This window comes from Pecten maximus, chromosome 17 (assembly GCF_902652985.1).
Source record: "Pecten maximus chromosome 17, xPecMax1.1, whole genome shotgun sequence".
Lineage (NCBI taxonomy): Eukaryota > Metazoa > Mollusca > Bivalvia > Pectinida > Pectinidae > Pecten > Pecten maximus.
In genome coordinates, this window is record NC_047031.1 from 6,329,321 (window position 1) to 6,351,288 (window position 21,968).

Here is a 21,968-nt window from a genome sequence, read left to right on the forward strand (position 1 = left end):
TGATAATAAAAAAGACTATTGTAATCTGGAAATAACCACTTAGCCGAATTTTAAACATTTGTCAGGTAGATCCCAAACATTTTGCTGACCCGGACGTGGCTACACAGCACTTGAATTAAAAAATGGTTTAGCGTGAATAAATAAGGAATAGAAAGAAATGATCATTAGCAAATATCTTGTCACTTATCTTTGCTGAACCCATATAGAAACATAAACAATTACTTTGATTTTAGTTAAGCTATTAAAATTTTTCTCATTGATTGACAACTTAATGACAGTTTTCAAAAAAGTTCTCCCAGGGCAAGCAAAATGATATTGATAATCCAAGTCCAAGTGCAATTAAGACAGAATGGATTTATTCAATGTCCAATTTCTGGTACATTATGATCTTTTGTGAGAAGTTCAGAGGAATTTCAAGTTAAATGGAAAACACGTACATACAGTATCTGACCCTATGATTTTCATTTTAGAATTTCAAAAGAAGATCAAGTATATGTGTGTTTTAATTTAAAAAAAAAATTATTTATAGCCAAAAAGAAGTTTGGGATTTTTTTTCATACTTATAGAAAATAGAAAGTTTCATTCAAGATTTTAAAAACGATTTCTGATCTGTTGTTTTAGATATCGAGCAATTCATCAAAACAAGGCCAGGGACCATACCTTAATCCCAACCCAAATTACAGAAATAGTAACTGTCCCCCTTTAATTAAACCTTTGAATAATAAAGCCTCCCCCAATACACAGTCTGTGGAGCTGTTACTGGGGTACTCGCCTCAGCAGCCAGAGGAACACAATCATGTAAGTGTTGTGATGTTTTGGCACGGTGACTAACACAGCAAATAGAATAAACCTTTTATAGTTCTATTAACCAATTATATCATAGCTCTGAATATATCATTAACCAATCAGATTAGAGCTCCCTTATATCATTAGCCAATCAAAACTCTCAGTATATCATTACCCAATCAGCTTTGAGCTCTCAGTATATTATTAACAACTAGCTTTGAGCTCTCAGTATGTTTTTATCCAATCAGCTTTGAGCTCGCAGTATATAGTTAACCAATCAGCTTTGAGCTCTCAGTATATTATTTCCCAATCAGTATTTCTTATTATTATAGCCAATCAGCTTTGAGTAATTGTTTTATACATTAAAACTATCCTTTTCTGTAGAAACTTTGCTAAACACTCAGTAACTACAAAATTGCTGTTTACTATATATATGAACCTTGAAAATGCTAAGAGATAATAAAGGATGCACTTTATCAATATAAAACTTGTACGGAAAAAATCTCGCATTACAATATGACCATTCAAAAATTAACCATGTTGGAGAGGCTAGAAGCATGTTTCAGAGATCTCACCACCCATCAAATATTATTACAAGTGCCTCCCCTCCCTTCCACATAGATGATATTAGAAAAGCCCTTTAACCCAGTGTATGATAGGGTCTGAAGTTGATGTTTGTAAAACCCAGACCTGCTAATGTCCGTAGTGAACCATGGGGACATGGATTTAGGTGTGGCAAGGACTCGTCCACTGTACATATTTATTTTGATTGTCAGAAGTATATAAAAAAACATATACAAGTACCATGGACAGTTTTATGTATGGATTTGACCTAGACCATTAGGTAGCTGATTAGCGTTTCTGCTGGTCATCTCCTCCACTGAGCCTGCCTGATCCTCCCTAATGACTGCAGATGATCACATTTAAACTGTTTGTGTCTTTACAGTGAACAAGTAATAACTGTACTGTTGACAATGATGAAATATTTACAATGCTCTGCTATTATTAGAAAGTCTATACCTTCTGTGTGAAGTGTAGCCGTTTCTGTAACGCTAGTTTGCATGACTTATTTCTGCTTTCAGTACTTTCTTCAATATTCTGTTTTTATCTGGCAATAAACCCACATCTAGTGGTAAGTCCATATATAGTGATAAGCTAGTCCATCATGTCTAGTGATAAGTCAATGTCTAGTCCACATCTATAGTGGTAAGTCCACGTCTAGTCCACATCTAGCGATAAGTCAATGTCTAGTCCACATCTAGTGGTAAGTCAATGTCTAGTCCACGTCTAGTGATAAGTCAATGTCTAGTCCACGTCTAGTGATAAGTCAATGTCTAGTCCACGTCTAGTGATAAGTCAACGTCTAGTCCACATCTATAGTGGTAAGTCCACGTCTAGTCCACATCTAGTGATAAGTCAATGTCTAGTCCACATCTAGTGGTAAGTCAATGTCTAGTCCACGTCTAGTGATAAGTCAATGTCTAGTCCACGTCTAGTGATAAGTCAACGTCTAGTCCACGTCTATAGTGGTAAGTCCACGTCTAGTCCACATCTAGTGATAAGTCAATGTCTAGTCCACATCTATAGTGGTAAGTCCACGTCTAGTCCACGTCTAGTGATAAGTCAATGTCTAGTCCACGTCTAGTGATAAGTCAATGTCTAGTCCACGTCTAGTGATAAGTCAATGTCTAGTCCACGTCTAGTGATAAGTCAATGTCTAGTCCACGTCTAGTGATAAGTCAACGTCTAGTCCACGTCTATAGTGGTAAGTCCACGTCTAGTCCACATCTAGTGATAAGTCAATGTCTAGTCCACATTTATAGTGGTAAGTATACGTCTAGTCCACATCTAGTGATAAGTCAACGTCTAGTCCACGTCTATAGTGGTAAGTCCACGTCTAGTCCACATCTAGTGATAAGTCAATGTCTAGTCCACATCTATAGTGGTAAGTCCACGTCTAGTCCACATCTAGTGATAAGTCAATGTCTAGTCCACATCTATAGTGGTAAGTCCACATCTAGTCCACGTCTAGTGATAAGTCAACATCTAGTCCACATCTATAGTGGTAAGTCCACGTCTAGTCCACATCTATAGTGGTAAGTCCACGTCTAGTCCACATCTATAGTGGTAAGTCCACGTCTAGTCCACGTCTAGTGATAAGTCCACGTCTAGTGGTAAGTCCACGTCTAGTCCACGTCTAGTGGTAAGTCCACGTCTAGTCCACATCTAGTGGTAAGTCCACGTCTAGTCCACATCTATAGTGATAAGTCCACGTCTAGTCCACGTCTATAGTGGTAAGTCCACGTCTAGTGATAAGTCCACATCTATAGTGGTAAGTCCACGTCTAGTCCACATCTATAGTGATAAGTCCACGTCTAGTCCACATCTATAGTGATAAGTCCACGTCTAGTCCACGTCTATAGTGGTAAGTCCACATCTATAGTGATAAGTCCACGTCTAGTCCACGTCTAGTGGTAAGTCCACGTCTAGTCCACATCTATAGTGGTAAGTCCACGTCTAGTGGTAAGTCCACGTCTAGTCCACGTCTAGTGGTAAGTCCACGTCTAGTCCACGTCTAGTCCACATCTATAGTGGTAAGTCCACATCTATAGTGGTAAGTCCACGTCTAGTCCACATCTATAGTGATAAGTCCACGTCTAGTCCACGTCTAGTGATAAGTCAACGTCTAGTCCACGTCTAGTGATAAGTCAACGTCTAGTCCACGTCTAGTGATAAGTCAACGTCTAGTCCACATCTATAGTGGTTAGTCCACATCTATAGTGGTAAGTCCACGTCTAGTCCACATTTATAGTGATAAGTCCACGTCTAGTCCACATCTATAGTGGTAAGTCCACGTCTAGTCCACGTCTAGTGGTAAGTCAACGTCTAGTCCATGTCTATAGTGGTAAGTCCACATCTATAGTGGTAAGTCCACGTCTAGTCCACATCTATAGTGGTAAGTCCACGTCTAGTCCACATCTATAGTGATAAGTCCACGTCTAGTCCACGTCTAGTGATAAGTCAACGTCTAGTCCACGTCTAGTGATAAGTCAACGTCTAGTCCACATCTATAGTGGTAAGTCCACGTCTAGTGGTAAGTCCTGAGACCTGTATGTATATAATTGCAGTTCAGCAAAACTTACAAATATAATTTCATTGTCCTGCAAAATGCAGTATTTAGTCCACCTCTGGGCTTATCACATGATATAGATAAAGTAAGTAAAAAAAGAAAATTCTAGTTTGTGAAGAATGTAATATTTTTAAATGACAAATCACATTTGGGGTCTCTTGTTCATCCTTCTGAAACACTTGCTGGCTGATAAATGTTGTCCCCTTGTGGACCTTATTTCAGTACATCAACTTTATTATGTATGATTAAATAGCTGTCGGAATGGAAGTATAAATGTTCCTCCTAATTTGTCCATACTGAGATTCTGTTGTCCATGCCGGACTGTCCAGCCTTGATTATTCCTCCTAAATTGCCCATACTAGAGTGTCCATGCTTGATTGTCCAGCCTAGAGTATTCCTCCTAAATTGTCCATGCCAGATTGTCCAATCTAGATTATTCCTCCTAAATTGTCCATACTAGATTGTCCATGCTTGATTGTCCAGCCTAGAGTATTCCTCCTAAATTGTCCGTACTAGATTGTCCAGCCCAGATTAATTGTCCGAAATTGTCCGACTTTATTTTCCAATCGGGGTTGTCCATCCTTGATTATTCATCCTGAATTGTCCATCCTGGAATGTCCATCCTAGATTGTCCTAGAGTAGAGAATCATATGGCATGCATAACAGCTGATCATATATACCCATAAAGAAGCATGTATACTCAAATGATTTATTAAATGACTGCAATTTCAGATTTTATTTTATTTACTAGAATTGATATGATTGTGTAGGATTTAGTTCAAAAGCATCAAAAGATTGTTATGAATATATGAATCTTGATGAAACATTTCAACACTACAGGTAACAATATATTGCAGTACAGAGAGTAGGTATTTCTGTATTATTAGTTATTTTCTTTACTTTGTAGTTCTGTCTGTAAATCACGTGAAATGGAAACTCTTGCTCCACTAAAATATCAACAAGTTTAGATATCAAGACTTCCTGGTGATAGTTAATTATAATATTGTCTCTGCAGGCTTCCAAAAACATAAAATTGTCAAAAACTATTCTTTTAATTTCAATGCTGCAAGTATTTGTTAAGTCAGTTTTAATCAGAATTTTGAAAACTTTCATAATATTGTGAAAATTTGAAATACATGCAGTGAAACCTGACATAACCAACACATGCACTGTGGGACCAGTTAAGATGGTGTGTCAGATATGACAGTGTGTCGGGTATAAAGACAGTGTGTCGGATATGACAGTGTCTGTTAAGACAGTGTGTCAGGAAAGACAGTGTATCAGACATGACAGTATGTCATTAAAGTCAGTGGTCAGTATAGTCAGGTTTCACTGTATATCAAATACCAAAAATTTTGATAACTGACACAAAAATAAAATTGATTATAAAGCCTTTGACATTGTGTGACCCTTGACCCCAGATTTTGATCACAGCAGGTTGGCAACCCTGAATTTACCTTCCTTTCTCAGTATCAAATGGAAGGATCAAAGTATGACTGGATAAGAGTTTCCGTTTGACTTTTTCCCACTATTGTATCATATGATAGTATTGCTTTGCAGTCTTCATTCTACATGTATTCGGTTTCTTGCTTATATACATATATATACCTGTCGCCATGGTGATCTTATTCTTGTAGAAAGTTCACATCAAGAAGGTATGGGCTTCCTCTCCCAGCCCTAACACTTTACCCACAATGCACCTGTGGCAGGAAGTGTCAATGAATGAATCGGAGGTAGGTTGTATATGTAGACCAGAAGTGTGATGATGATAGTTTATCGGGATAACAACGACCTTGAGTGCTGGGTCATTTTCCTGGTAGAGATTTTGCACGTGATACTTTTTTTTTTGCATCTTTAGAAAAATTCTGTGTTTATCCAGGGGTTTGGAAGGACATGTGCCATGGGCCATAGGGGGCATACACATTCTTTATGGCCCATAAGAATTTGAAAGTCTAACATAGACAAAGAGAAAAGGGCCAATAAGAATTTTTAAAACAATGGTAAATGGCCCATACCTTCACCTGGCCTTCCCAATCCCTATTTATCCTAAAAAAAAATTGTATTTGAAGTGTTGGATGGCTTTTACAAATGTTAACCAAATTCATTACTGTTTTGAAATTGATGATTCTGCATCAATAAAGATGGGCTTATTTGTGGATCAACACTGGGTTTAGATAGATGTATTTTGTTTTTACTTATTTGTGTGATTGTAAACCTGCTGGTACATATCCAGCAATAAGCCCATGTCTGGGAATAAGCCCTCCCATACTTATTGCTTACAAATGTTATGTCATATCTTCCTACAACAAACCCACCCTCTACTTTTAAATTAAGATTATGTGATTGACCCCCGGGTTTATTTCAGGATAAACATGCTTATTATATACATAATGAGTTTGTCACAGAAAGCATTAGGCACAGATATTAATTCAAACCAATTTTATATAGCAGATCTTGAATCTTCAATCATGTTTACATTACAAAAGAGATTTATAAATGAGACTTTCTGTATTTATTTTTCGGAGTGGTTAAGGTGTCCCGACACTTTATCACTAGCCCTCGTTACCTCTGGGTGGTTAAGGTGTCCCGACACTTTATCACTAGCCCTCGTTACCTCTGGGTGGTTAAGGTGTCCCGACACTTTATCACTAGCCCTCCACCTCTGGGTGGTTAAGGTGTCCCGACACTTTATCACTAGCCCTCCACCTCTGGGTGGTTAAGGTGTCCCGACACTTTATCACTAGCCCTCGTTACCTCTGGGTGGTTAAGGTGTCCCGACACTTTATCACTAGCCCTCGTTACCTCTGGGTGGTTAAGGTGTCCCGACACTTTATCACTAGCCCTCCACCTCTGGGTGGTTAAGGTGTCCCGACACTTTATCACTAGCCCTCGTTACCTCTGGGTGGTTAAGGCGTCCAGACACTTTATCACTAGCCCTCGTTACCTCTGGGTGGTTAAGGCGTCCAGACACTTTATAACTAGCCCTCCACCTCTGGGTGGTTAAGGTGTCCCGACACTTTATCACTAGCCCTCCACCTCTGGGTGGTTAAGGTGTCCCGACACTTTATCACTAGCCCTCGTTACCTCTGGGTGGTTAAGGCGTCCAGACACTTTATCACTAGCCCTCGTTACCTCTGGGTGGTTAAGGCGTCCAGACACTTTATCACTAGCCCTCCACCTCTGGGTGGTTAAGGTGTCCCGACACTTTATCACTAGCCCTCGTTACCTCTGGGTGGTTAAGGTGTCCCGACACTTTATCACTAGCCCTCGTTACCTCTGGGTGGTTAAGGTGTCCCGACACTTTATCACTAGCCCTCGTTACCTCTGGGTGGTTAAGGTGTCCCGACACTTTATCACTAGCCCTCGTTACCTCTGGGTGGTTAAGGTGTCCCGACACTTTATCACTAGCCCTCGTTACCTCTGGGTGGTTAAGGTGTCCCGACACTTTATCACTAGCCCTCGTTACCTCTGGGTGGTTAAGGTGTCCCGACACTTTATCACTAGCCCTCCACCTCTGGGTGGTTAAGGTGTCCCGACACTTTATCACTAGCCCTCGTTACCTCTGGGTGGTTAAGGCGTCCAGACACTTTATCACTAGCCCTCGTTACCTCTGGGTGGTTAAGGCGTCCAGACACTTTATAACTAGCCCTCCACCTCTGGGTGGTTAAGGTGTCCCGACACTTTATCACTAGCCCTCCACCTCTGGGTGGTTAAGGTGTCCCGACACTTTATCACTAGCCCTCGTTACCTCTGGGTGGTTAAGGCGTCCAGACACTTTATCACTAGCCCTCGTTACCTCTGGGTGGTTAAGGCGTCCAGACACTTTATCACTAGCCCTCCACCTCTGGGTGGTTAAGGTGTCCCGACACTTTATCACTAGCCCTCGTTACCTCTGGGTGGTTAAGGTGTCCCGACACTTTATCACTAGCCCTCGTACCTCTGGTGGTTAAGGTGTCCCGACACTTTATCACTAGCCCTCGTTACCTCTGGGTGGTTAAGGTGTCCCGACACTTTATCACTAGCCCTCGTTACCTCTGGGTGGTTAAGGTGTCCCGACACTTTATCACTAGCCCTCGTTACCTCTGGGTGGTTAAGGTGTCCCGACACTTTATCACTAGCCCTCGTTACCTCTGAGTGGTTAAGGTGTCCCGACACTTTATCACTAGCCCTCGTTACCTCTGGGTGGTTAAGGTGTCCCGACACTTTATCACTAGCCCTCCACCTCTGGGTGGTTAAGGTGTCCCGACACTTGATCACTAGCCCTCGTTACCTCTGGGTGGTTAAGGTGTCCCGACACTTTATCACTAGCCCTCGTTACCTCTGGGTGGTTAAGGTGTCCCGACACTTTATCACTAGCCCTCGTTACCTCTGGGTGGTTAAGGTGTCCCGACACTTTATCACTAGCCCTCGTTACCTCTGGGTGGTTAAGGTGTCCCGACACTTTATCACTAGCCCTCGTTACCTCTGGGTGCTTAAGGTGTCCCGACACTTTATCACTAGCCCTCGTTACCTCTGCGTGGTTAAGGTGTCCCGACACTTTATCACTAGCCCTCGTTACCTCTGGGTGGTTAAGGTGTCCCGACACTTTATCACTAGCCCTCCACCTCTGGTGGTTAAGGTGTCCCGGCACTTTAATCACTAGCCCTCGTTACCTCTGGGTGGTTAAGGTGTCCCGACACTTTATCACTAGCCCTCGTTACCTCTGGGTGGTTAGGTGTCCCGACACTTTATCACTAGCCCTCGTTACCCCTGGGTGGTTAAGGTGTCCCGACACTTTATCACTAGCCCTCGTTACCTCTGGGTGGTTAAGGTGTCCCGACCCTTATCACTAGCCCTCGTTACCTCTGGGTGGTTAAGGTGTCCCGACACTTTATCACTAGCCCTCGTTACCTCTGGGTGGTTAAGGTGTCCCGACACTTTATCACTAGCCCTCCACCTCTGGGTGGTTAAGGTGTCCCGACACTTTATCACTAGCCCTCGTTACCTCTGGGTGGTTAAGGTGTCCCGACACTTTATCACTAGCCCTCGTACCTCTGGGTGGTTAAGGTGTCCCGACACTTTATCACTAGCCCTCGTTACCTCTGGGTGGTTAAGGTGTCCCGACACTTTATCACTAGCCCTCGTTACCTCTGGGTGGTTAAGGTGTCCCGACACTTTATCACTAGCCCTCGTTACCTCTGGGTGGTTAAGGTGTCCCGACACTTTATCACTAACCCTCGTTACCTCTGGGTGGTTAAGGTGTCCTGACACTTTATCACTAGCCCTCGTTACCTCTGGGTGGTTAAGGTGTCCCGACACTTTATCACTAGCCCTCCACCTCTGGGTGGTTAAGGTGTCCCGACACTTTATCACTAGCCCTCGTTACCTCTGGGTGGTTAAGGTGTCCCGACACTTTATCACTAGCCCTCCACCTCTGGGTGGTTAAGGTGTCCCGACACTTTATCACTAGCCCTCCACCTCTGGGTGGTTAAGGTGTCCCGACACTTTATCACTAGCCCTCGTTACCTTTGGGTTGCGGCTTCAAAAACCACGTGAGGCAGTTTCCTAGGTCTTTGGGGTTTTTCCAGGTACTCCGGCTTTCCTCGACCTCAAAAACCTGGCACGTCCCTAAAGAACCCTGTCTCTTAATAGGACGTTAAAAATATAAGTAAATAAATAAATAAATGACGAGGAATGACATTCATGACTCCAAGCTGAGAAAAATAAACTGAGGACAAATTAATACATTCAATAGCACTATCATCAGACAACAATGAGAGGCTATGTGTTAAAACAGCTGCGATTTTCCTTCTTAAGTGTTACGGACAGCTTATATATATAATTATCTGAAAATCCTGTAGTGTTGTAAACAGGGATTTTGCCAGATGGTTACTGCAGTAAGGTCTGGTGAGCAGCAAGATTCCAAATTTAAAAAAAAAACATGCATTTTTTGAATTTTGATATGAATTTTCTCAGGTCATTGTTAATAGTTGCATTACTAGACAAATGATTTCTGTATTCTATAAGTATACATTAATTTATTAGTGAAAAAAATATGAAAAAAAAAAACATGAAATATTTGTTAGATTTTTTTCAATTTTCATAGTTTTCCATTTGATTAAAAATCATCAAAAACTGATATTTCCACAACTGAAAATGAAGTCCTAATCATTCCCAGAATACTTGTTAAAAGTCTAGATGTATCTGTGAGTGGTGAGCTGCAGTGCTTTCATCTTAAATGATCTAAACAAAATAAAAAAAGTTCATTAAGTCCAGCAGCTTAATGATATTATGTTCTAAGCTTGCTGGGATGGAGGGCCAGTTGTGAACACTAAGAGCGTTCCACACCTTTTTTCAGGTCACAGGGTCAATTTTGTTTGAAAAAAAACAAAACAAACAAACAATAATTTTCAAAAGAACCAGGAGACATTCATTCATATTTTCTGTTTGTTTACATGAATATCTGTCACTTCTAATATTATCAACTTCTATTTCTACTCTTTGTTTTGTTTGGTATTTGATTGCTCTATGAGGTAATTCAATAACAAATTTCCATACCATTGTTCTTTTTTACCTCATGGTGACTTCTTTAGAGAGATCTGCAACAGATCTCTCATGGTGAGTTGTTAAGAGAGATCTGCAGCAGATCCCTCGTGATGAGTTAAGAGAGATCTGCAGCAGATCCCTCGTGATGAGTTAAGAGAGATCTGCAGCAGATCCCTCGTGATGAGTTAAGAGAGATCTGCAGTAGATCTCTCATGGTGAGTTGTTTAGAGAGATCTGTAGCAGATCCTTCATGGTGAGTTGTTAAGAGATCTGCAGCAGATCCCTCGTGATGAGTTAAGAGAGATCTGCAGCAGATCCCTCGTGATGAGTTAAGAGAGATCTGCAGTAGATCTCTCATGGTGAGTTGTTTAGAGAGATCTGTAGCAGATCCTTCATGGTGAGTTGTTAAGAGATCTGCAGCAGATCTCTCGTGATGAGTTAAGAGAGATCTGCAGCAGATCCTTCGTGATAAGTTATGAAAAGAGATTTGCATCAGATCTCTCATGATGGGTTGTAAAGAGAGTTCTGCAGCAGATCCCTCGTGATGAGTTAAGAGAGATCTGCAGTAGATATATGTTAAGTTAAGAGAGATCTGCAGTAGATCTCATGGTGAGTTGTTTCTGTGAAGTAAACATTACTCACAGAGTACTTACTGATTGTACTTTTTATCTGATTTTCATGACATGTTCACAACTGTCACTGCCCTTTATCAGAGTTTGCGTATCATCCATGTATGGTAAAAAATGAGATCACTGTTACTGTAAATAGATTTTTCAACATCCTCACTTCATGACTATATTTTGTGTTGGATTCTTGTGAAACTTAACACACCTTTCATTGTAGTGGAGGAGATTAATGTTTGTTTGGTTTTTTATTCCTTTAAAATATTTGAATATGACATTTGCTAGAAATCGTGTTAATCCGAACTTGTCTATCTTTCAGCTACGAAAGGCTTACTTCAGTCAGATGGAAGAAATCAAAAGTCTTAAGGAACAGATAACTCTAAAAGACAAGCGAATCCGTTTACTAGAGGAAGAAATGGCCACACTGAAGACGCCTCGCTGTGGTCCTGGGGAGAGTGATTGCTAACACTGAATGAAGGGGGACAACTCACTTAGGCCTTGGGGAGAGTGATTGCTTTAAGGGGACACCTCATAGCAGTCCAGGGGCTAACACAGGAAGAAGGACAACTCCCTGTGACCTTGGGGAGAGTGATTGCTAGTACTTTAAGGGGACACCTCATAGCAGTTCATGGTCTAACACAGTATGAAATGAACATATAACTTTGTCAAGGGTCAAAGATCTGTACCATCTCATGGATCGGTGAAGAGTTATAGCCCCTTCATAAAAAAACCTTATCTCTTGGCTTGATGAAGGGTTGTCTCCCCTTTCATAAAATATTTCCATCCAGTGTGTCTTCTTATCTTTAGGCCTGATGAAGGGTTGTCTCCCCTTTCATAAAATATTACCATCCAGTGTGTCCCCTCATCTTTAGGCCTGATGAAGGGTTGTCTCCCCTTTCATAAAATATTACCATCCAGTGTGTCCTCTTTTCTTCAGGCCTGATGAAGAGTTGTCTCCCCTTCCATAAAAATAATCATTCAGTTTTCCCCCTGGTGTCAGGGCCTAATGCAGGCTTATCTACCCCTTCATAAAATATGTCATTATTAACATTTATTAATCCTCTGTATAATTCATATGGTTACTCTCAGGCGCTTTAAGGTAAACGTATGCCTACAAGAGTTTCAGAAGTATTTAAATCTACACTCCGTAACTTGCATGTTCATTGACAGAGAGAGCATTGTAGTATTGTTCGATTAACTGTGTAATACACCAATATTTTATATTCCCGTCATCAATCAGTGCTTCAACATTTCAGTACCAAAATATCTGCTTAAGTCAAAAAATGAAGAGGCAAGCATCCGAGTTTTAAACATTGATTTTTAATGGAGATCTCAGCTTTTTGAGGAATTCATTCTATATGTTTGAACGGCAGTAGGGGTGATGGAACCATTCCATGTTACGCCTTGTATATCAAAATTTTATATTGTAGTCTGTATTCTACAGGGAACCAAAGTGAGTGGTTCACCACACAATATTGTTATTGGACACTGGTCTATCATGTGAATGTCAACAACTATAAGTAAGATTTGGTGACAAACGATTATCGTTCTCCCTATTCTCATGAACATGTCGACATTTAAATGAGGAAGTGGTTGATGTTAACACACCCTATACTTCCAATTTCTATATTTTAGGGCATTACAAAATTTGAACCAATTTGGGTGATGATGAATTGGCAATTAACAGCAATAATTTGCAACAGATTTATTGGAATGATTTAGAGATAAAAACTCACTAAAGTAAGATTGCAGCTGAAATATGTAAGTTTACAGTACTAAGATTTTATTGAATTTGATTCTTAAACTTTTCTTAAATTGCATGCTTCACAACGTTGTATTTTTTTAAATGTGATATTCTCAATCTTTTAGAAATCCTCTGTTACACCTTTAATTCTTTTAACAGTATTATTTCTTTGTTTATTTGTTTTCTCTCCTTTTAATCAATATGTTTCAAGTTTATAGAATATCAGAAAAGTCAGAATTTTTAAATATTACTTTTAATTGGTGTACAAAGATATCATTGTGGTTTATTTCTGAATAATTCATACAATATTGCTTGTGTGTACAAAATTCATTTTTAAGATCATTTATTTTAAGATTATGTAAATCACTTATATTTCATGTAGAATTTATTTACAGTTTAAACTTGACAATCACCAATCCTCCATGTACCTTGACTCCCCCAGATATCTCTGTACCCTTGACTCCCCAGATATCTCTGTACCTTGACTCCCCCAGATATTTCTGTACATTGACTTCCCCCAGATATCTCTGTACCTTGACTCCCCCAGATATCTCTGTACCTTGACTCCCCCAGATATCTCTGTACCTTGACTCCCCCAGATATCTCTGTACATTTGACTCCCCCAGATATCTCTGTTACCATTGACTCCCCCAGATATCTCTGTATCCTTGACTGCCCCAAGATATCTCTATACCTTGACTCCCCCAATATCTCTGCTACCCTGACTACCCAAGATCTCTCTGTTCCTACCTGATCCCCCAGATATCTCGTACCTTGACTCCCCAAGATATCTCTGTACCTGATCCCCCAGATCTCTCTGTAACTTGACTTCACCCTGATATTCTCTGTACCTTGGATAACCCCGTATCTCTGTACCTTGACTCCCCCCAGTATCTCTGTACCTTGACCCCCAGATATCTCTGTACCTTGACTCCCCAGATATCTATGCTACCTTGACTCCACCAGATATGTGTATTTCTGTACCTTGACTCCCCCAGATATCTCTGTACCTTGACTCCCGATATCTCTGTACCTTGGACACCCCAGATATCTCTGTAACTGGACTCCACCCCCAGATATCTCTGTACCTTGACTCCCCCAGATATCTCTGTACATTCACCCCCCGATATCTCTGTACCTTGACTCCCCCAGATATCTCTGTACCTTGACTTCCCCAGATATCTCTGTACCTTGACTCCCCCAGATATCTTTGTACCTTGACTCCCCAGATATCTCTGTACCTTGACTCCCCAGATATCTCTGTACCTTGACTCCCCCAGATATCTCTGTACCTTGACTCCCCCAGATATCTCTGTACCTTGACTCCCCCCCCCCCCGATATCTCTGTACCTTGACTCCCCCAGATATATATGTACCTTGACTCCCCCAGATATCTCTGTACCTTGACACCCCCCAGATATCTCTGTACCTTGACTCCCCCCCAATATCTCTGTACCTTGACTCCCCCAGATATCTCAGTACCTTGACTCCTCCAGATATCTCTGTACCTTGACTCCCCCAGATATCTCTAAATCTTGACTCCCCCAGATATCTCTGTACCTTGACTCCCCCAGATATCTCTGTACCTTGACTCCCCCAGATATCTCTGTACCTTGACTCCCCCAGATATCTCTGTACCTTGACTTCCCCAGATATCTCTGTACCTTGACTCCCCCAGATATCTCTGTACCTTGACTCCCCCAGATATCTCTGTACCTTGACCCCCCCAGTTATCTCTGTATCTTGACCCCTTCTGAAATCCTGTAAATCCATAATTTCTTTGCTTCTTACTTTTCTCTCTGTATTAGTAAACCCCCCAATGCCCTGACTGGCTCGATGGTCTGCACCTTGTGGCCGAAAAAATCAAAATGATCTGTTGAAGTCATTATTAGATCTGTCTTCACAGAAACATTATACCTATGTTTAATTTATTGTATGTGGCAAACATGTTTTTTTTTAACACAATTTGAATTTTGAATCTCATATTTTTGAAACATTATAATATTTATAGCTGACGTAATTTTGCCAGTTTTTTTTTTTTTTTTTTTTTCAACAGTTGTGATCGGATACTTGATCTGCCATAGTATGTCGAAATTGTAATGTGTATATGTACTGATTTTTCGGCCTTAAATAACCCAGCTGTAAGAGAAAAAATTTTAATCAAAATCCTTGTTAATCCCATCTTCATAATACACCAAATACTGGATTCAATGAAAGTGATGTAAGTGAAACATTCTGTGATCCTTGCCTCGCCTGATCAGGCACATCTGCCAACAGTTCCTTCCATATCTGCCTTCATATAAAAACTTTTCTTTTAAATGACTTCTAAATTTAAGAATCTTTCAATTAGTTGATGATGATAAAAACAATATTTTGTTGATAGAATCAATTGTATGATGATTTCCGACAAAGTTTACAAACGGGTTGGTGATACAGGCCCACTGTTCCTCTTGTTCAATATATACTTCACTTTCATTATTCAGTAGATTTTATGCGAGGCTGTAAACATGTACATTCTAAGTATCTAACGTCAGTGTTGCCTTGTGTTATTTAATATAGTCAGGTTGTGTTTCCTAAAATTACAGATGAATATCAAAATAATGCAATAACCGTGTTCAATGATTTAACAATATCTTAACTTATAAATTATTCTATTGTTTATTCCAGTATTTTGTGAATAATAGTTTAATAGTGCTGTTTACACATGTGTATATTACACATTATATACTGTTTGTGTGTGTGCGTTATAGTTACATATGTGTGTACATATTTCATACTGTTTGCTTGTGTGTGTGTATGAGTTATATATAGTGATATATGTGCATTATACCGTTATAACACATATTTACATGTGGTTTCATCGCTTACCGTATCTGATGTGATAAGCACGATGTGGTCTTAAAATTCGCTGTCCTGTCAAACGTGACCTTCAAAGGCAAGCAATTAAAAGGTCACATATATTTGACAGGTGGTCGCTTAGTCCAGATCCATGTAACTAGTGTTAAAAGTAAATAACATTGGGGATGAAAAATATGGTCAATAAGCTTATGCCGGTTTGGCTGTAAACAAATTCGGCTTTAGGAAAGAACAAGCAGGCAAAACTTTCAATGTAAGAATCAGGGTCAAGTTTGTTTGTTTGTTTGTTTTTTATTATCATTTTATCATTACTATCAGCAGTTACTCACACTAGTTGAAATAGCAGATTTTAATTTCTTAGAGAGAACAATCAATGTCTAAAGATTCATATTGACTGTGACTCTTCAATATCGTAGATACCATTGCTACAGACTATATTAGTACACACCATTCTCTTTCCCGTTTGTACAGCAGTATAATTTACATGATTAATTTGATAACTACTAGTCAGCTGTATCTATCTAATACTTATGATCGTGCGGGTGGTACAGGATATTTTAAGATTTTCACCATCAGCATTTCAAACCAATATAGATATTTCAAACACTGAATTTTAAGATATTTATTTTCTTATTCACAGATCTGTTATGCTAGGGATCAACGTAAAGTTTACAGGGCAATTAAAAGTGAGAAGCTGCACTGTTAGATTTAAACGCCGAATTATTCCCCTTATTTTTATTCACTGTTTATTTATTCTAATTTTATTGAATATTTCAATTTTATCAATTTTTTTTTTACCTATTGTGATCGCCTTTTGTCTGGCGTCGTCCGTCTAAAACAATTTACATTATCAACTTCTCAATAACCAACAGGCCCAGAGACCGAATATTAGGTTTGTAGCATGCTTGGATGAAGCGCTACCAAGTTTGTTCAAATGTATGACCTTGAACTTCATACAAGGTCACAGGGGTCAAATAAGCTAAAATATTTAAACAACTTCTTTATAACCATAAGCCCAAGAGACCCAATGCTAGGTCAGTAGGATGCTGGGATGAAGGGCTACGACGTTTGTTCAAATGGATGACCTTGACCTTCATTCAAGGTCACAGATGTCAAACATGCTAAACTATATCATAACTCAGGTGACAGTTAAGGCCCATGGGCCTCTCGTATTTTTAAGATGTTGTATTATGTAATGGGTTGCTATGACTATAGTCCATTAAATTATTCATGGCGGTATAGAGCTGTGTGTTCCATAGTGTTCCAGGCCATAGTACAATGATGTATATCCTGTATAAGTAGACGTAGTGTTCGAGTTATATATCTGAGATAAGATTATAACGATCATATATTTCAATGCAGCAGATGGAATCCATGTAAATCAAAATCAGCTCATTCATCAGAGGAAGAAAAGATTTTTTTTCCCCCAAAAGCACAAAATATTTTTTGTCCAAATTGATTTTTCGGGAAATTTTTATTGAAATGTGTTGATTTCGTACATTTTTCATCAGTTTTAGATGAATTTTTTAACACTGTTTTGAATTATGTTTTTTTATGTGATGACTGAGTGGATGAAATCACTCGTGAGAATAAACAGAAATCTCTACTGAGGATCAATAACAAAAGGTACTAATTCGTCCCATTATTACGTTTGTAAAATCAATGTTAAGTCATATCAGTTTTATATACCGGGGGTATTTAGTGTTCAGTTTTGTGAATACAAAGTTCATAATATGTTCCCGATAATTATTTGAAGCGTCTGAAAACTTCTCAACTTGTCTCCATTAACACACATTATCATCTGCTGTTAATATGTTGTATTTGTAAAGAATAAAATATTGAATGTATGTTTTTAAAATCTTGCCTCGTGTGAAATCTTTTCAAAATCTATTTGGAGACAAATATGGATGAACTACTACTGTAAGTTTTATCAGCCATTTTATTTTAAATACAGACACAGGTTGAAATGTTGCCATGCTAGAAATGAATTCAATACTGTTTACTTGTAGTTGCTTACTTGTAATTTATAGGTTCAAGCTTTCAAATTGGCAGCTTTGTTTCTTTCATTATCTGTGAGGTTTCAATTTTCCATCCGAAATTAAAATGAGATCCCTGAAATAACATTAGTAAGTACATAGTAAATCTTTATTGTACACGAGAATCTGATGGTGATATATGCTACCTTACTGTGACATATTGTTAAGGGTGTATGCTACCTTACTGTAATACATTGTTAAGGCAGTATGCTACCTTACTGTGACATGTTGTTAAGGGTGTATGCTACCTTACTGTGACATGTTGTTAAGGGTGTATGCTACCTTACTGTTACATGTTGTTAAGGGTGTATGCTACCTTACTGTAATACATTGTTAAGGCAGTATGCTACCTTACTGTGACATGTTGTTAAGGGGGTATGCTACCTTACTGTGACATGTTGTTAAGGGGGTATGCTACCTTACTGTGACATGTTGTTAAGGGAGTATGCTACCTTACTGTGACATGTTGTTAAGGGTGTATGCTACCTTACTGTGACATGTTGTTACGAGTGTTTACTACCTTACTGTGACATATTGTTAAGGGGGTACACTACCTTACTGTGACATGTTGTTAAGATTGTATGCTACCTTAATATGACATGTTGTTAAGGCAGTATGCTACCTTAATGCGACATATGGTTCAGGGTGAATACTTCCTTACTGTGACATGTTGTTAAGGATATATGCTTGGTGATAATTAATTGATATAATCATTCCAGTCTTCTGTTTGAACTGAATAGAAATTAGATTGGTTTAAAAGGACTTTTGATAGGCAAAACAATAAACTTTGTGATGAATAACGATAACTGACAACATGTTAAAGGTTTGCACTGTTATGCTTGTGATTACTATGACCACTTTGTATTCCTGGACTTAACATTGTAATGTGACAACAATATGTATGTTAAGTTAATAAAAATTTAATTATTAACAAGTTCTGTTGGCTTGTCTTTTCTTTGACTTTATCAAAATATGTTACAAAACTCATTCTACTATAAATCAGAGCTTGTTTTCTATACTGTGTCCACTTTGTTGACTTCTCCATAATCAAACAGAAAACCCAGAAAAGGGAAATAAATACGCTGGTATTTATTGTTAAATTCATGAGTATTTGAAACAGAACACATCTCTAATGTTGATTGCGCATACATTAACATCAAATGACATCAACAGTATGGAAAATAACATATTATTAAGTAAAACATTAAATTTTGAAGATTTAAGGCGTTAATGGATATGACTTTGGTGTATAGAATTAAGTCCATTACAGAAAACATGTAAGTGTGCAGAAACATAGCGGCTATACAGTGGCTGTATAACATCTGATGATGGTGGGCTAAACATACAAGAGGCCTATAGGGCCTGTATCGCTCACCTGGTTGGATTTGACCAAACATCAAAATAATGTTCATGTTCTATTTGTTAATACCTATATTTGTTGATGGCAAACAATGCTATGTATGGTTATGGAGTTGGGGAAAAACCCCAGGGTCCTATTTTTACATCATGATTGTGTTTATCTCTTTATGTCCAACAATGCTATACATTGTTATAGGATTGGGATCCCAATGGTTTCAAAGATACCGTATACCATGTCCCTTGGATTTACCTCAATTTCCCCTATTGGGCCCCAATCCTCCAGCCCCAGGAGAGCCACATCCTCCCTTTATACGTTTGATCCCCTTTCCCCAATAATGCTCCAGACTAAATTTCATCAAAATCCATTCAAGCGTTCAAGACTAGTTGGGATTTAAATGTTTTAACTCAATTTCCCCAACTGGGCCGCGCCCCTCCGGCCCCAGGGAGCCACACCCTCTGTGTATACGTTTGATCCCCTTTGTCCAATAATGCTTCAGACTAAATTTCATCAAAATTCATTCATGCATTCAGGACTAGTAGGGATTTAAAGGAAATGTTGATGGATGACAGACGACGGACGCTGCACCATGGCATAAGCTCACCGGCCCTTTGGACCAGGTGAGCTAAAAATCAAAGAAATACTAGTAAAGAATGTAATGCATTCAGCTATAAATTCATGATACACCTTTAACCCAAGTTTGGTTGCTCTAGCTTTTACAGTTTGTCAGAAAGAGTGCTAAACATAAAACCTTGAAAAGCAACGCCTATATGCTGCCTTTCCGTCATCTGTCAAAGGCAACACAATTTACAGTAACATAAATTAATTTGGGGGATATCAGTTATACAAATACATTCAACTTGTTAACTGATAAATAAATTAAAATCTTAATTAATCTCATTCATATTGTCTGGTGCAATTGTTTTTTCTATACATTTGTTTACATCAGTCAAACAGTTGAATGCTCTACATAATAATGGTATGACGTTATTCACACCAAAAATATTCTCCATAAAATATTTTAAAGGTCGAAGGGTGAAAATTGAGCCAATATTGAGCTAAATTATGATGGCACTTACCATACTGTACTGGTATAGGCAGTTGTATCAGGGAGGCTTTGAGGCAATATTTGTTGATGTCAAACAATGCTATATATGGTTATGGAGTGGGGAAAAACCCCAGGGCCTATTTTTACATCATGATTGTGTTTATCTCTTTATGTCCAACAATGCTATACATTGTTATAGGATTGGGATCCCAATGGTTTCAAAGATACTGTATACCATGTCCCTTGGATTTACCTCAATTTCCCCTATTGGGCCCCAATCCTCCAGCCCCAGGAGAGCCACATCCTCCCTTTATACGTTTGATCCCCTTTCCCCAATAATACTCCAGACTAAATTTCATCAAAATCCATTCAAGCGTTCAGGACTAGTTGGGATTTAAATGTTTTAACTCAATTTCCCCTACTGGGCCGCGCCCCTCCGGCCCCAGGGAGCCACACCCTCTGTGTATACGTTTGATCCCCTTTGTCCAATAATGCTCCAGACTAAATTTCATCAAAATTCATTCATGCATTCAGGACTAGTAGGGATTTAAAGGAAATGTTGATGGATGACAGACGACGGACGCTGCACCATGGCATAAGCTCACCGGCCCTTTGGACCAGGTGAGCTAAAAATCAAAGAAATGCTAGTAAAGAATGTAATGCATTCAGCTATAAATCCATGATACACCTTTAACCCAAGTTTGGTTGCTCTAGCTTTTACAGTTTGTCAGAAAGAGTGCTAAACATAAAACCTTGAAAAGCAACGCCTATGTGCTGCCTCTATGTCATCCGTCAAAGGCAACACAAAATATATCACAATTTACAGTAACATAAATTAATTTGGGGGATATCAGTTATACAAATACATTCAACTTGTTAACTGATAAATAAATTAAAATCTTAATTAATCTCATTCATATTGTCTGGTGCAATTGTTTTTTCTATACATTTGTTTACATCAGTCAAACAGTTGAATGCTCTACATAATAATGGTATGACGTTGTTCACACCAAAAATATTCTCCATAAAATATTTTAAAGGTCAAAGGGTGAAAATTGAGCTCAAATTAAAAAAAACAAATATTGAGCTAAAATATGATGGCACTTATACCATATACTGTACAGGTATAGGCAGTTGTATCAGGGAGGGTCAAGGGAGGGACACATTCTCCAAAATATTCAAAAAATGCTTTGAAATCTTTTTTTTAAAGATTTACTTATACAACATTACACTCCATAAATTATCCCTTTCCAAAATTTTTTTATTCTATGAAAATATGCACTCAATTAAACAAAATTTCTAAAAAGACATACATGTAATATTACAAAAGTGTTGTATTTTTGAGGATTTGTAGATCATCACTAACTGAATTGTCTATTCATAAATTACAAACTCTGAAGCCATTAGGATAAGAAACTTTCAGACAAAAGAAACCAGCCAGGGTCATTTAAGGACGTGCCAGGTTTGGAGGTGGAGGAAAGCCGGAGAACCCGGAGAAAAACCACCGGCCTACGGTCAGTACCTGGCAACTACCCCATGTGGGAGATAAAATATAAGCCGTTAGTATTAAAATTTTAACTGAGCAATTTAGGGGCTAGTAGTGGCCAGTCCAGAACTAGGGCAACTGCGGATAATTTCTTCTGAAGAAGATAACAAAAACAAAAACAAAAAAAGGTTGGGGAAAAATATGGACATGAACATTTAAACCACTATAAAATTCCTACATATATCTACTTCTGGATATTTATACACTGCCTTGTCTACTCTCCGGTAGGATTGTCTGTCTGTCATCCAGAGCTATAATGTATACAGCTAGCCTGCATCTAAAGTTGTGCGTCCAGCCACTTAAAGGGGCATTCCTTC

At 39.0% G+C, this 21,968-nt stretch overlaps 1 protein-coding gene and 1 long non-coding RNA gene across 3 annotated transcripts in view; one reads left to right on the forward strand and one right to left on the reverse strand.

Moving 5' to 3' along the window:
* LOC117315738 (coronin-2B-like) overlaps nucleotides 1-12,795 on the forward strand; it is a 60,613-nt gene extending 47,818 nt beyond the window's left edge. The window contains 3 exon segments of the mRNA XM_033870091.1: nucleotides 622-798; nucleotides 5,554-5,649; nucleotides 11,384-12,795. Of these exon segments, the coding sequence (XP_033725982.1) occupies nucleotides 622-798; nucleotides 5,554-5,649; nucleotides 11,384-11,530 (420 nt within the window). The 3' untranslated portion in view covers nucleotides 11,531-12,795.
* A 1,221-nt stretch (nucleotides 12,796-14,016) lies between these two features.
* Nucleotides 14,017-14,517, reverse strand: LOC117315740. Of its 2 annotated transcripts, none has more exons than XR_004529758.1 (3): nucleotides 14,369-14,517; nucleotides 14,291-14,316; nucleotides 14,017-14,126 (listed from the first exon to the last, which is right to left on the reverse strand). It is a non-coding gene; the product is annotated as an uncharacterized LOC117315740 (long non-coding RNA). The 2 variants fall into 2 exon arrangements; XR_004529757.1 differs by lacking the exon at nucleotides 14,291-14,316 and adding an exon at nucleotides 14,185-14,210 and having other exon boundaries at nucleotides 14,024-14,126.
* Nucleotides 14,518-21,968: the final 7,451 nt, after the last annotated feature.